At 38.2% G+C, this 14,848-nt stretch overlaps 1 protein-coding gene across 1 annotated transcript in view; it reads right to left on the bottom strand.

Moving 5' to 3' along the window:
• The window catches only part of CCDC171 (coiled-coil domain containing 171), a 281,370-nt gene that overhangs the window by 235,644 nt on the left and 30,878 nt on the right, over positions 1-14,848 (bottom strand). The window contains exon 5 of the mRNA XM_021715020.1: positions 10,724-10,870. Within this exon, the coding sequence (XP_021570695.1) occupies positions 10,724-10,870 (147 nt within the window). The remainder of the gene's footprint in view (positions 1-10,723; positions 10,871-14,848) is intronic.

Below are 14,848 nucleotides of genomic sequence, written 5' to 3'. Positions count from 1 at the left end.
CTCCAGTCTGGGCAACTGGAGTGAGAACTCCAACTCAAAAAAAAAAAAAAAAAAAAGAAAAAAGTCAAGAAGTTCTGTTTTTCCTGCCTAGGCCAAAATCAAATGGGCTGAAATAATAAACCAGAGATCACTTCTTGGTTTTAATATCTTCCTATTTTAAATGAAATGCTCAAAAAAAAACACAAACTAAATTTATAAACCGTGTATCATTACGAAAACAATCAACTACTCAGTAAAGACAGCAAAAAAACCTTCAAATCTTTAAACTCCTTCCAAACTTCTTCCAAGAGTGGGCTTTGTTGATAGATATAATTAAATGAAAGCCCTCCTAATAATTTTTTTTTTTAATCTTCTAGTCTGGTGAATTAATTCTTATGTCCAGCAGAGGGTGCTAGAGGAACGTCAATGTGCTGCTTACAAAAAATGTTTTTCTAGTAACACTGCCTAAAAGAACTAGTATAACATTCATGAACTGTTTCATTCATATTATCAATAAAGCAGCGGCAGAATGCATAACTGAATTATGATTAAAATACAAAATCTAACACAAATTCATATATATCTCAGGTCAAATAAATGGCATACAACTTTGCCTGTAACACAAGTATGACACTATACTATGAACGCCATGAACAACAGAGTTCTTTATTTAACACCAAAAAAAGTCATATATGTTGCCATTTATTGGCTGGTTGCCATATCCCTTCCTACTGCAATATACTGTCAAGAGATTTTTATTTTAGTAAATACTATGTGCTAAATCCATGCTTTTTTGTCTGATTTTTTTTCTCATTAAGCCCAGTTAGATAATCTACTAAATTTAAGAAAAGTTTCACTCTTTGAAGAAAGCAATATGGAGCTATCTCCTAGCCAACTCTTCAACACATGTTTCTTCATCATAAACCGGCACAAGCTGATGACTCAGTTCAGCAGCAGAATCAACCAAACATACCTAGATACTCTACACATTTGCATCTACAGTTTTTGTCTATTCCAAAAGCGTCACAAAAGTTGTGAAAACACATGTGCACAATGAATGTGTTGAAAAACCACTACTTTATCCTATTCTCTGCAAATGCACTCCGCACTTATATCCAGCTTAAATGATATAGATGAACTGAATTAGTCAAGCAGTAAAACTTTTATATACAAAATTTAGCCCACTGAAACAGACTTCAAGAAAAATGGGGTAGGAATTACCATGCAGGTACATACTAGCTAATGATTTTTTCAGTAGTGTGTTATATATTACTATTTCCTAAACAGTTGCATACAGTTTACCCCAGAATATCAATAACTTGTGTAAATAGAAAGTGTTCATATAACTATTTTCTCAGATTTTATCACCTGATAATTCCCATTCATGAACACTTTCACAAGTAACCAACGCAGTAAACATCCATCTTCAAAAAGATAATTCCAAGGGACAGAATCATCATAGACTGATTAATTCTACAATGTTTAGTGCTGAGAATATTTTATTTATATTTTATTTTAATGACTGTGAATAATTTACAATATGTGAGTTAACATTTAACTTAAGATACTTACTCCTTACCTGGAGGAAAGGCAGGTGGTAGTTACTATACTTTGAGCCCTGAAACTCAAGGCCTCAAAGTATTTTTTATTGCCAAAAAAGATACCTCAAAGGGTCAAAGTCTCCAAATACTGGATAAGTATTTGAAAAACAGGCACCACTGTACCACACAACTTACAAGAGTCATATACTGAAGGGTCACAATGGAGGACAGTCTATGAGCCCCACTACCTGTGTTACCATCCCTGTTCTAACCAAATATCTTAAAATGCAATAATATAATTCAATTAGTCTGACCTTTAATGTGGGCTTTTGTAAAAGTAAGTGTTTGTGGCCGGGCACGGTGGCTCAAACCCGTAATCCCAGCACTCTGGGAGGGTGAGGCAAGAGGACTCCTGAGCCTGGGGGTTCGAGACCTGTCTGGGCAACTTGGCGAGAACTCGTCTCCACAATAAATCAAAAAATTATCCGGGCATGGTAGTGCACACCTGTGGTTCCAGCTTCTTGGAAGGCTGAGGAGGAACGTTCGCCTGAGCCCAGCAGGTCAAGGCTGCGGTGGCCGTGAGCGTGCCACTGCACTCCAGCCTGGGTGACAGAGTTGAGACTCTGACTCAAAAAATAAAAAAAAATTTTAAAAATCAAGCAATTGTATTGTTATCACTTCTACACGAGAGAGTGTATTTGCATTAGTATCGCCATGAGATCCATTCTTCAACTGACTATCAATATTCTACAGTTTTCAAAGAAGTCTTATGGATTTTCTCATTTTACTTTTACAACTTGATCTATGTCACCAAAAAAAGGGCTAACAGAGTACACACTATTTTAAATCTTAAAAAGACATTCTGGAGCCGGGCTCGGTGGCTCAGCCTGTAATCCCGCGCCTTTGGGAGGCTGAGGTGAGTGGATTGCCTGAGCCCGCGGGTTCGAGACCCGCCTGAGCAGCAAGACCTCCTCTCTACAATAAATCAAAAAATCAGCCGGGCATGGTAGCGCGCACCTGTAATTCCGACTCCTCGGAAGGCTGAGGTGGAAGGATCACCAGAGCCCAGCAGGTCGAGGCTGCGGTGGCCGGGAGCGGCCACTGCACTCCAGTCTGGGCAACCGAGTGAGACTTCAACTCAAAAAAAAAAAAAAGACATTCTGATTCGAAGGTGTTTTTTGTTTAAGCAGCTCTCTTACTTTTCATGCAGCCAGCACAGTATATAAGAAAACAACTCAGAGGTGAGGCAAAATTAAAGCTGCTTTCTGGCTCAGAATATGTGAACTGCTGTGTAAAAGGGAACAGCTGACCGCCTGGTCAGGGAAGTTCAATCTACTGAATTCTACCCTCTCTGAAGTTGAAGAGGTCACATTTATATTCAATCCCACCAAGCAAATACAACTGTATAAAAGCACCTAAAAGATTATTTTTAAAACAAATGAATAGGTTTGTGTCTTTTCATGATGATCTCACTGATATTTATTTTACTATAAAGATCCATTAAAAAAGAGAACGGAACATTGACGCCAGATACTATACTAGGTTCCAGTCAAATGGCCAAAATGGGTCCTAAAACACAGAAGTAAACAAAAGGCCGGTGATGTAGATGAAAATTGACTTGCCTCTAAGGGCCACTCCTTGTATTTCTCAGCTGTAAATTACAATTCATTTGCAACTACTTTATTAACGGCCAAACCATACTTATTTTTCAGAATCCTCTAGATGATTTCCAAAAACAGGCTCACTTAAAGCGCAGCTGAACATACAAATGTTGAGAGTGTCCTATGCCAGTCATCCCGACCATGGCTAACTGTGCAGTTTTGAGGACAGGAAACAGAAAGTCACTGAGGATGGCGACACAGCCTTGACAGTTTCAGAAGGGAGATATGAAGGGAACAGGCAGACGACCGAAATAAAATGGAGAAAAGGGAACTTCTTCATTCGGCAAGGAATGAATAATGAAACATACCATTCAGATTATAAAAGTATCATGAAAAAATGTTTATTACTTTTAGGTGTAATAAAAGAAACCACAGATAAAAAAAATAAGAAATGTCAGAAACCTAGCATGTATAGTTCCCAAATTCTGATTAGCATAGTAATAAACTAATTTAACTTCTTTAAAAATCATCGTTACCAGATGGGCATAGTGGCTCACGCCTGCAATCCCAGCACTGTGGGAGGCAGAGGTGAGAGGGCTGCCTGAGTCCAGGGATTCGAACCTAGCCTGGATAACATGGTGAGACCTCATCTCTGCAACAAATCAAAAAAATTAGCCTGGCGTGGTGGCACACACCTGTAGTTTCAGCTCCTTCGAAGGCTGAGGCAGAAAGATTGAGGCTGTGGTGGCCATGAGTCTGCCACTGCACTCTAACCTGAGCGACAGAGTGAGACTCCAACTTAAAAAAAAAAAATCATCTTTACCTTTTCTGGCAACAAAAACTTGAGTATTTTAAAAAAAAATTTTCCAGTCGGGCTCAGTGGCTCAGCCTGTCATCCCAGAGCTTTGGGAGGCCAAGGCAAGTGAACTGCCTGAGCCCGTGGGTTCAAGACCAGCCCAGGCAACGGCAACTTGGCATAGACCTTGTCTCTCCAATTTTTTTAAAATTTTTTTTTAAATTTCAAATAAAATTCCAATTTCAAAATCCATTATGGACATAAAATATTGTATTTAAGCGTATATAACACTGATGATATGACTGTAGCATAGGTGATTTCATCATTTACCTGTATAATTAGTCATCAGTACAAATGGGCATTCAAGAATGATTCCTCCCCCTACTGGGAATATACCCAGAGGAACTCAAATCACTCTATGAAAAAGATACCTGCACACGTATGTTTATTGCGGCATTATTTACAATAGCAAAAACATGGTACCAACCGTGCTGCCCATCAAAAGAGGACTGGATTAAAAAAATACGGTATACATACATGATGGAATATTACACAGCCATAAAGGACAAAGTTATGAATTTCACAGCAACTTGGATGGACTTAGAGACTGTAATACTGAGTGATCTCTTGCAGAAACAGAGAACCGAGTATCACATGTTCTCACTCATAAGCGAACCTTGAACAACTATCATAATACTATAAGAAAGGGAGTGGCAGTAGAGGGAAACCGCAGGGGTACAGGAAGGCAGGATTGGCAGTAGTGGGAAACTGCTGGAGGGGGCACACCTCATCAACAAGGGTATCTGCATAATGAACATTTATATACCTAACCCTGAATTGTGCCCCACATCTTTAAAATAAAATAAATAAATACATATATATTACACATACACATATGGAGACAGGAAAACAAAAACAAAAATGATTCCTACAAATACCGATGACTTTTTAAAAAGATGATTCATACAAGGTTGTCTTTACTGATAATTATAAAAGGTGAAACACATTTTTCTTTTCCTTTCTCACAAGTGTAGTACACATTTAAAGAAAAAGTCACCTTCTGCCTTCTTTATGTCACTATAATATAGAATATGACTGACAGCAGCAATTCAGAATTTATTTGCAAAGACTGTTCTCTCACCACTATAATCTTCATGAGATTCTTCAGTTCTCTTAGAATTAGGTTTGCATCTTCTCTCTTCTCTTTTCTTATTGAGTTGAGCTTATTTCCCATGATAATAAGCTTCCCTAGTTGTAAAGAGGTTTATAAAAGCCGTGGATATTTCTTTTTCCAGTTCACTTTTCCCTTGGTTCTGTGGTATCCAGCATCACATTTAAAATATTGGGTTGGGAGTTTGTTTTTTGTTTTTTTATCTAAGAAAGCATTGACCTATGTTAAGATGATAAAGCCACACAATGGTATACAGTTTATTTTTAAATTATTATATATATGAACATATATAAACAATAAACTTCTCTGGCCCAGGCATACAAAGAACTAACCTTTCATGAAATGTAACTGTTTAAAAGCTCTACTCAAATTTCAAACATTTGTTAGGCTAAATTTCTATTATATTAGTTAGTTTGATAATTACTGATATTAAATAATATATTCTATTAAATTAAAATGTGAACAATTTTCCTCTTTATTATCATCCTATCTTAGCTTAATTCTTTTGGAAATATCACTGACAATTACTTAAGATCCTAGAATTACTGGTGGTTAATGTCTCTACAACTGAATGTAAAACAATCATAAAATGCTATCTAGAAATTTAACTTCTTGTTCATTATGTCATTGGTCAAACAGCCAATATAAAATACTTTCCACTTACATCATATATAAGATGAATAATATAATATACAACATAAAGCAAAGTTGTTTGTTCCTTTTGAGTAGGAGTCTCACTCTGTCACCCAGGCTGAAGTACAGTGGCACACTCACGGCCACTGCAGCCTTGACATGTCTGCTGGGCCCAGGCGATCCTTCCGCCTCAATCTTCCAAGTATCTGGAACCACAAGTGTGTGCCACCACACCCAGCTCATTTTTTTATTTACTATAGAAATGAGTTCCCCCCAAGTAGCCCAGGCTGGTCTCAAGTCCCTGGGCTCAGGTAATTCTCTCGCCTCTGCCTCCCAAAGTGCTGGGATTGCAGGCATGAGTTACTGTACCCGACAAACCAAGAAAAGTTCTTAAAAAGAATATAAATATGAGAAATCATAAACAAATCAGAAGACTACACCTGAACACTTATAAAGTTATTACGGATAGAATAAAAACAGAGACTATCTAGACTACCTTCCACGTTTCAAATTCTCCAGAAGCAGAGTATCAAAAGTATTTGCAAAGCAGCAAGGGAAAATCATCAAGAAAAATAAAACTAGTCTAAAGTAATTTCACACTATAACATCAAAAAATAAAAACAGATATTGGGGAAATTAAGTATCTTACAGCATAAAATTAATACCAAGCTATCCGTAAATACATCTTAAAGTTTAGGCATTAGACATTTTCTCAACTGAGTCAAAACTAGCTTATCAAGAATTCTATCAACAAAAAAGAAATTACTATTACGTAGTACTTCTTCACAACCATAACACAATTAAAATGTTTCCAGTGATTATCATAAAGTTCTAGAGCACCCTTAAGTGACCTCTAGGTGTCTGCTTAAATTCTAAAATTCAGAACATTAACTCTATTCCAACCATTTTACCAAGCCATCTACAAACCAATAGTATCAAAAATGATTATATAATAAAAGGATGCATTCCTATCCATGTAACCAAAAACGATTTGTGCCTCCTAAATGTACTGAAATTGTTTTAAAAATAAAATAAGTAAAATGATGCATTCTTGAATTTAATGTTCTAAAAAGACATCCCATACAAGTATTTTAAAAAGTTAAGATATTTAGAATATAATTTTTTATTTTTTTTTTTTTTTTGAGTTGGAGTCTCACTCTTGTCGCCCAGGCTGGAGTACAGTGGCACGCTCACAGCCACCACAGCCTCGATCTGTTGGGCTCAGACTATCCTTCTGCCTCAGTCTTTCAAGTAGCTGGAAGTACAGACGCACGCCACCATGCCCAGCTATTTTTGGGTATGTGATTTATTGTGGAGATGAGGTCTCACCAAGTTGCCCAGGCTGGTCTCGAACTCCCAGGCTCAGGCAATTCTCTCGCCTCGGCCTCCCAAAGTGCTAGAATTACAGGCTAAGCCACCATGCCCAGCTAAATTTCTTTTTTTTATTCATCTTGTAAAAAATAGATCACGTGTGGTAGGTGTGTAAGTAATTTTATCTCTTCTGCGTTCGTATTTGGCATTACTGCTAAAAACCTGTAAATACCCCATACCCAGTATCCCCTATTGTTAACATCTTACATAAGTCTGGCACAAATAACCCATTTTAAAAATGGACAAGGAGGCTGGGCTCGGTGGCTCAGCCTGTAATTCCAGCACTTTGGGAGGTCAAGGTGAGTGGATTGCCGGAGTCTGCAGGTTCGAGACCCACTCAGGCAACTTGGCAAGACCTTGTCTCTACAACACATCAAAAATTAGCTGGTCATGGTGGTATGCACCGGTAGTTCCGGCTCCTTGGAAGGCTGAGGCAGAAGGATCGCCAGAGCCCAGCAGGTCGAGGCTGCGGTGGCCAGGAGCCTGCCACTGCACTCCAGTCTGGGCAACAGAGTGAGACTCCAACTCAAAAGTAAATAAATAAATAAAATTAAAATTAAAATGGACAAAGGATCTAAATAGATATATCTACAAATGGCCAGTAAGCACATGAAATAATATGCAACATTATTAGTCATTAGAGAAATGCAAATCAAAACCAATGAGATACCATTTCATACCCACTAGTGTGGTTCTAATAAAAAAGAGTGACAATAACAAGTGTTCGTAAGGATCTGGAGAAACAAGAATCCTCATGCATTGCTGGTGAAAATGTGAAATGGTGTTGCCACTGTGCAAAACAGTCTGACAGTTCCTCAAAAAGTTAACCATACAGTTACCATGTGACCCACCAATTCTGCTCCTAGGTTTATAACCAAAAGAACTAAAAATATAGCCACACAAAGACCTGTACATGAATGTTCACAGCAGCATTATTCTTAACAACCAAAACAGTAGAAGCCAGGCTCGGTGGCTCAGCCTGTAATCCCGCGCCTTTGGGAGGCTGAGGTGAGTGGATTGCCTGAGCCCACAGGTTCGAGACCCGCCTGGGCAGGCGAGACCTCATCTCTACAATAAAATCAAAAAAAAAAATTTGCCGGGTGTGGTAGCACGCACCTGTAATTCCACCTACTCGGAAGGCTAAGGCGGAAGGATCGCCGGAGCCCAGCAAGTCGAAGCTGCGGTGGCCGGGAGCGGCCACTGCACTCCAGTCTTGGCGGCAGAGTGAGACTCCAACTCAAAAAAAAAAAAATAGTAGAAACAACACAAATGTCCATCAACTGATGGAGGAATGAATACCCAAAGCATATCATAAAATGATTAATTTTTTATTGTCATAAAAAGAAATGAATTACTGATACTGACACATGCTACAACATGGATGAACCTTGAAAACACAAAGCTAAATTAAAGAAGTCAGTCAAAAAAGAGCACATATTGTAGCTCCATTGATATGAAATGTCTAGACTAGGCAAAAAATAAAGACAAAAAGTAGATTTGTGGTTGCTTAGGCCTGAGAGGGATGGGGGATAGAAAAGCAATAGCTAAAGGGGATAAGGTTTCTTATTGGGGTGATGAAAATGTTCTAAAATTGATCATGGTGATGGTTGCACAATGCTGTAAATATACTAAAAAACATTGAACTATATCCTTTAAATGGGTGAATGAATGTATGGCATGCAAATTATATTTCAGTAAAATTTTTTAAATTATGAATATGAGGCTGAGGTGAGTTGGATTGTCTGAGCCCGCCGGTTCGAGACCCGCCTGGGGAATTTGGCGAGACCTCATCTCTACAAGAAATCAAAAAATCAGCTGGGTGTGGTCGCGCATGCCTGTAATTCCGGCTACTTGGAAGGCTGAGGCGGAAGGATCGCTGGAGCCCAGCGGGTCGAGGCTGTGGTGGCCGGGAGCGGCCACTGCACTCCAGTCTGGGCGACAGCGTGAGACTCCGACTCAAAAACAAAAAAAAAGAAAGTTTGTGCGACAGTTAATTTTAGGTATTGACTTGACTGGATTAAGAAATACATAGAGAAGTGATAAAACACGACTCCCATGACTTCTGAAGGCACTGGCGAGGGTGTTTGTGTTTCTCCCTCTCCCTCGCCCTCTCCCCGTCCCTCCTCTCCTCCTCTCTCCCCTCCTCCTCCTCCTGTCCTTGGACATCAGGCCTTCTGCCTAGGACTGAGAATCACACCATCAGCTTCCTTGGTTCTGAGGCCTTCAGACTTGGACTGGTCCATGCCGTGACATCTCAGGGTCTCCAGACAGCAGATGGCCTGTGCTGGGACTCCTCAGCCTCCTTAATGGTGTGAGCCAATTCACATAACCCCCTCCCATATATCTATATCTATACCTATCTGTGTGTAAATGTTGGTTCTGTCTCTCTGGAAAACCCTGACTAAAACAGTCTGGTCCTAGAGTTATTGCACTTTTTGGCCACAGCCACCTTTTCCCTTGCTTTCGGTACCAACATACTGATTTTCCTTATATCAATGCTTTAACCCATGATATAATCTAGGGAGGATGTATATCTTTGTGGTGTTAAGTCCTCTCAAAATGGTTTATCACGTTCTTTTTTCCCTCCCTTGTCCCACCTCCACCCATCCTATCATATTCTTTTAAGCCTCTCAGTTAAATTTCATTATTTTTTGTGTATTTGTTAATTTTATTCCTATTTTTGCCACTGTGGTGAAGAAGATCTTTCAGTATTATATTCTCTGATTATTGCTAGTAAGAATATAAACATAATTATTATACATTATTTTCTGCCTAGATTCCTTATTGAATGTTTTCACTAATGTCAATAATTTTAAAGCTGATTTTCTTTACTATTCATGGGTATAAGCATATCATCTAAAAGTAATAAGAATCATATCTTTTCTTTCTAAAAGTTATAATTCTTATTGCTGATCTTTCCTTTTATATTTCTTTGGCTAAAATTTCCAGGACAATATTAAATGACAGTGGTAAGTTTAATAAATATACCTCCACCATTAAATACTCTTTATAAATGTTTACTTACCTAATAAATGTTATAAATTATGTTTAGGACAAAACTCTTCATCTGTTTAAATACTTCATTTCTCACAAAGCAAAAGGAAATTTTAAAAATAAGATGAATTAACAAATCACTTTGATCTCTCTCAAAATTAAAGTTATTTTCATCAACATTCACTAATTAAGGTCCTATTTTTCATTTTTAAATTAAAGCTCATTTCCCATCTAAAGTCTCCTCTAAAAAGCATTCTGCGAAACCAGCTAGTACACATGATTCAAACTATAAAATTAGAATTTCATTTTACTTTTATCATTGAGAATTTATGTAAACCATATCTTTTCCTGTGTTCTTTCTCAGCCTTATAATGTAAACAATTTCTCTCAAACTTCTCAAATATTTAATGAGAGTCCACTGTCAAAAATGAACAGATTTTTTTTAATTAGGGGGAAAATATAAAATATTTTACTCAAATGCAAAAGTTTTCAAAGAAATCAAACATATAAATAAATGCCCTCCAAAATTAGGTTATTTTTTAGTATTACTATATATTATGGTAGAGTAAAAATTTCTCTAACCTTAAATCACTAAATGGATAAAATATATACAAAATCAAAGAATAAGAAAACGTACCTCGAATTCTTTTCTAAGACGTTCCTCTCGTTGAGTGCTAAATTCAAGTTCACTTGTTTGTCGTCGTAAAAGTTCAGAGCAGTCCATATGTTCTGTTTCTAATTGTTCTACTTTCTTGTGCATATTTTGTACAGCACTATCTTGTTCCTAGAAAATAATTAATTTTTGAATCAACAACTTTATAGATCACCAATGGCTAAAAGCTGCTCCAAACCTGTGCTTCAGCCATAATAACATGTTAATTTATAAAGGCAAGAGAGGCCTAAATATTTTTCAGCAATGTTTCAGAACATGTATGTGTTTGAAAAGCACTACTGAAATTTTACAATTCAAAAACTCTGATGAGTACAAATCACAATGGAAAATGTCTATGACGTTCTAGAACATTAGGCTAGTTCAATTAATCCTGAGGGTATTTACAAAAATGCTGTACTGCAATTTATGTTTCCCTCTCCCATAAAAAATTTTAAAAGTATTTCATAATACAAATGTATTTGTTCATTTGTGTGACATGGAATGATTGCCTTGAATACCTAATAACGTTCACGTGAGCTTGTGGTGCTTAAACTATGTGCATATAAGCTTTTAAAACTTCACCCACTAGATGGCTGTGTTTCATTTCCCCTTCAGCTTTCAAACGTTTTCAAACCTTTGCCGTACTACTGAAAGAAAAATAATTTTAGGTAGTCTTGTACTAAAATCTCTCAATCTACTTTTCCAACTAAACTCAGAAATAAGAGTTAAATGTCAATGGAAGTGCAAACACAAAGTTCACGTGCATATCAAAGGTATCCTCCACACTGATCTAGATTCATTGTTCTCATTCAAGGTCTTTAACCGATCCCTCTTTCCCATGTTTCCCTCACCAGCATAATCTTATTCATGGATCTTCATATATAAATATTTATATATGCTCCCACGGACCTTGAACAACTATAATGCTATAAGAAAGCGATTGGCAGTAGTGGGAAACTATCAGGGGAGGGGGGTGGGATTGGCAGTTGAGAGAAACTGCTAGGGGAGGGAGGGGCACACCTCATCAACAAGGGTACCTGCATAATCAATGTTTATATACCTAACCCTGAAATGTATCTCACATCTTTATAATAAAAAAATTTGTTTAAGAAAAAAATAAATAAATAAAATAAACATAAGCTTTTGGTCCCAGTTCAAAAAAAAAAAAAAAATATATATATATATATATATACACACACACATATATTTACACATATATATATGTGTGTGTGTGTGTGTATATATATATATATATATATGCTCCCAAGAATTCCTAGCCACCAAAAAGATATCATCAGAGTCTGGGTGAGTATGTTGCTTGCATCAAATATAATTTTCTATCAATGATTCTAGTTTAGAAAGTACCCAGTAGTTTAAGTTCACAGCCAAGGGATGAGGAAAAAGTCTTAATTCAATTCCCTGTCTCCACATCTCCTCATTCATAAGATCACTGTTCTGTAGCTGACTATACACAAACTCTTAATTATTTTCTTCAGGTACTAGAAACTTCTTAATACAGGCAGACCTCAGAGATACGGCTGGGTCAGTTTCAGACCACCTTAATAAAGCAAATATTGCAATAAAGCAAGTCACAGGAATTTGTCACTTTCTGATGTATATGAAACGTATGTTTATACTATTCTGTCGTCTATTAAGTATATAATAGCATGATGTCTGAAAAGCATGTATATGCCTTAATTTAAAAATATTTGATTGCTAAAAAATGCTAAAGATCATCTGAATCTTCAGTAAGTCATAATCTTTTTTTTTTCTTTGCAGACAGGGTCTTCCTCTATTGCCCAGGATAGAGAGCACTGGCACAATCATATCACTCACTGCAGTCGAACTGCTGTGCTCAGTGGATCCTCCCGTCTCAGTCTCCCAAGTAGCTGTGAGTACAGGTGCAAGCCACTGCACACAGTGCAAGCCGTACTCTTTTTGTGGTGAAGGGGCTTACCTCGATGTGGATGGCTATTGACTGACCAGGGGTGATGGCAGCTGAAGAATGGTGTGGCTGTAGAAATGCCTTAAAAGAAGGCAGATATAAAGACTGCCACACTAATTGTTTCTTCCTTTCTCAAAATATTTCTCTGTAGCAGGCAGTACTGTTTGACAGCATTTTACCCACAGGAGAATGTCTTCAAAGTTAGAGTCAATCCTCTTAAACCCTGCCAATGCTTTAGTAACTAACTTTATGTAATACTGTAAATCCCTTGATGTCATTTCTACAATGTTCCAAGTTTCTTCACCAGGAAGAGATTCCGTATCAACAAACTACGCTCTTTGCTCATCCATAAGAAGTTGTTCATCCATCCCAGTTTATCATGAGACTGCAGTAATTCACTCATATCTTGAGGCGCTCCTTCTAGGTTTCCCATTTCCACCGCATCTGCAGTGACTACTTCAACCAAAGTCTTGAACTCCTCAAAGTCTTCCATAAAGGTTGGAATCAACTTCTTCCAAACTCCTATTCATGTTGACATTTTGACCTCCTCCCATGAATCACAGATGTCCCTAATGGCATCTAAAATGGTGAATCCTTTCCAGAAAGTTTTCAACATACTTTATCCAGATCCATCAGAGAATCACTATCTATATCAGCCATAGTCTTGCAAAATGTATTTTTTTTTCTTTTCGTTTCTTTTTTAAATCAGAGTTTCACTCTGCCACTCAGGTTGGAGTGCAGTAGCATGATCATGGCCACAGCCCAGAGGTGTTGGGCTCAAGTGATCCTTCTGCTTCAGTCTTCCAAGTAGTTGGAACTACAGTTGCATGCCTATCACGCCCAGTTAATTTTTTTATTTTATTGTAGAAACAAGGTCTCGCCAATTTGTCCAGGCTGGTCTCGAACCCCTGGGCTCAAGAAATCCTCTTGCCTCCACCTCCCAAAGTGCTGAGATTATAGGCATGAGGCACCATGCCCAGCCAAAATGTATTTTTTCTCTTTTTTTTTTTTTGAGTTGGAGTCTCACTCAGTCGCCCTGACTGGAGTGCAGTGGCCACTCCCGGCCACCACAGCCTCGCCTGCTGGGCTCCGGCGATCCTTCCGCCTCAGCCTTCCATTATAGACATGCGCTACCACGCCTGGCTGATTTTTTGATTTATTGTAGAGATGAGGTCTCGCTGCCCAGGCGGGTCTCGAACCCACGGGCTCAGGCAATCCACTCACCTCAGCCTCCCAAAGGCGCGGGATTACAGGCTGAGCCACCGAGCCCGGCTCAAAATGTATTTCTTAAATAATAAGATGAACATCAAAATCATTCCTTGATCCATGGGCTGTAGAATAGATGTGTTAGCAGACATGAAAACATTAATCTCTGCAAATCTCCATCAGAGCTCTTGGATGACCAAGTGCATTGTCAAAGAACAGGAACATGTTGAAAAGACTCTTTTGTTCTGAGCAGTGGGTCTCAACAGAGGGCATCAAATATTCAGTTAAGCATTCTAAAAAGAGATGTGCTGTCATTCAGGCCTTGTTGTCCCATTTATAGAGCACGGACAGAGTAGATTTCCCATAATTCTTAAGGACACTAAGATTTCAGAATGGCAAATACACATTGGCTTCAACTTCAAGTTACCATCTGCATCATGCCCTAACAAGTCAACCTGTCCTTTGAAGTTTTGAAGCCAGACATTGACTTCTTCGCTCTAGGCATCTTCTTCCAATGCACAGCTGTTTCATCTACACTGGAAATCTACTGTTTAGTGAAGGTACATTCATCAATGATCTTAGCTAGATCTTCTGGATATCTTGTTACAGCTTCTCCATCAGCACTAGCTGCTTCAGCTTGTACTTTTATGTTAAGGAAAAGGCTTCCTTCCTTAAACCTCGTGAACCAACCTCTGCTAGTTTCAAGCTTTTCTTCTACAGCTTTCCCATCTCTCTCAGGCTTCACAGCATTGAAGAGAGTTAGGGCCTTGCTCTGGTCCTGATCCTCCCGTCTCAGCCTCCCAAGTAGGTTTTGGCTCAAGGGGATATTGTGACTGGTTTGTTCTCTCCAGACCACTAAACTTTCTCCATCTCAGCAATAAGGCTGTTTCTCCTTCTTTTATCATTCATGTATTCCCTGGAGTAGCACTTTTAATTTCTTTTTTTTTTTTTTGAGTTGG

The sequence above is a fragment of the Carlito syrichta genome, unplaced genomic scaffold, assembly GCF_000164805.1.
Source record: "Carlito syrichta isolate Samal-C Ts95f unplaced genomic scaffold, Tarsius_syrichta-2.0.1 Scaffold306565, whole genome shotgun sequence".
NCBI lineage: Eukaryota > Metazoa > Chordata > Mammalia > Primates > Tarsiidae > Carlito > Carlito syrichta.
This window is presented reverse-complemented; position numbering and strand designations above follow the sequence as displayed.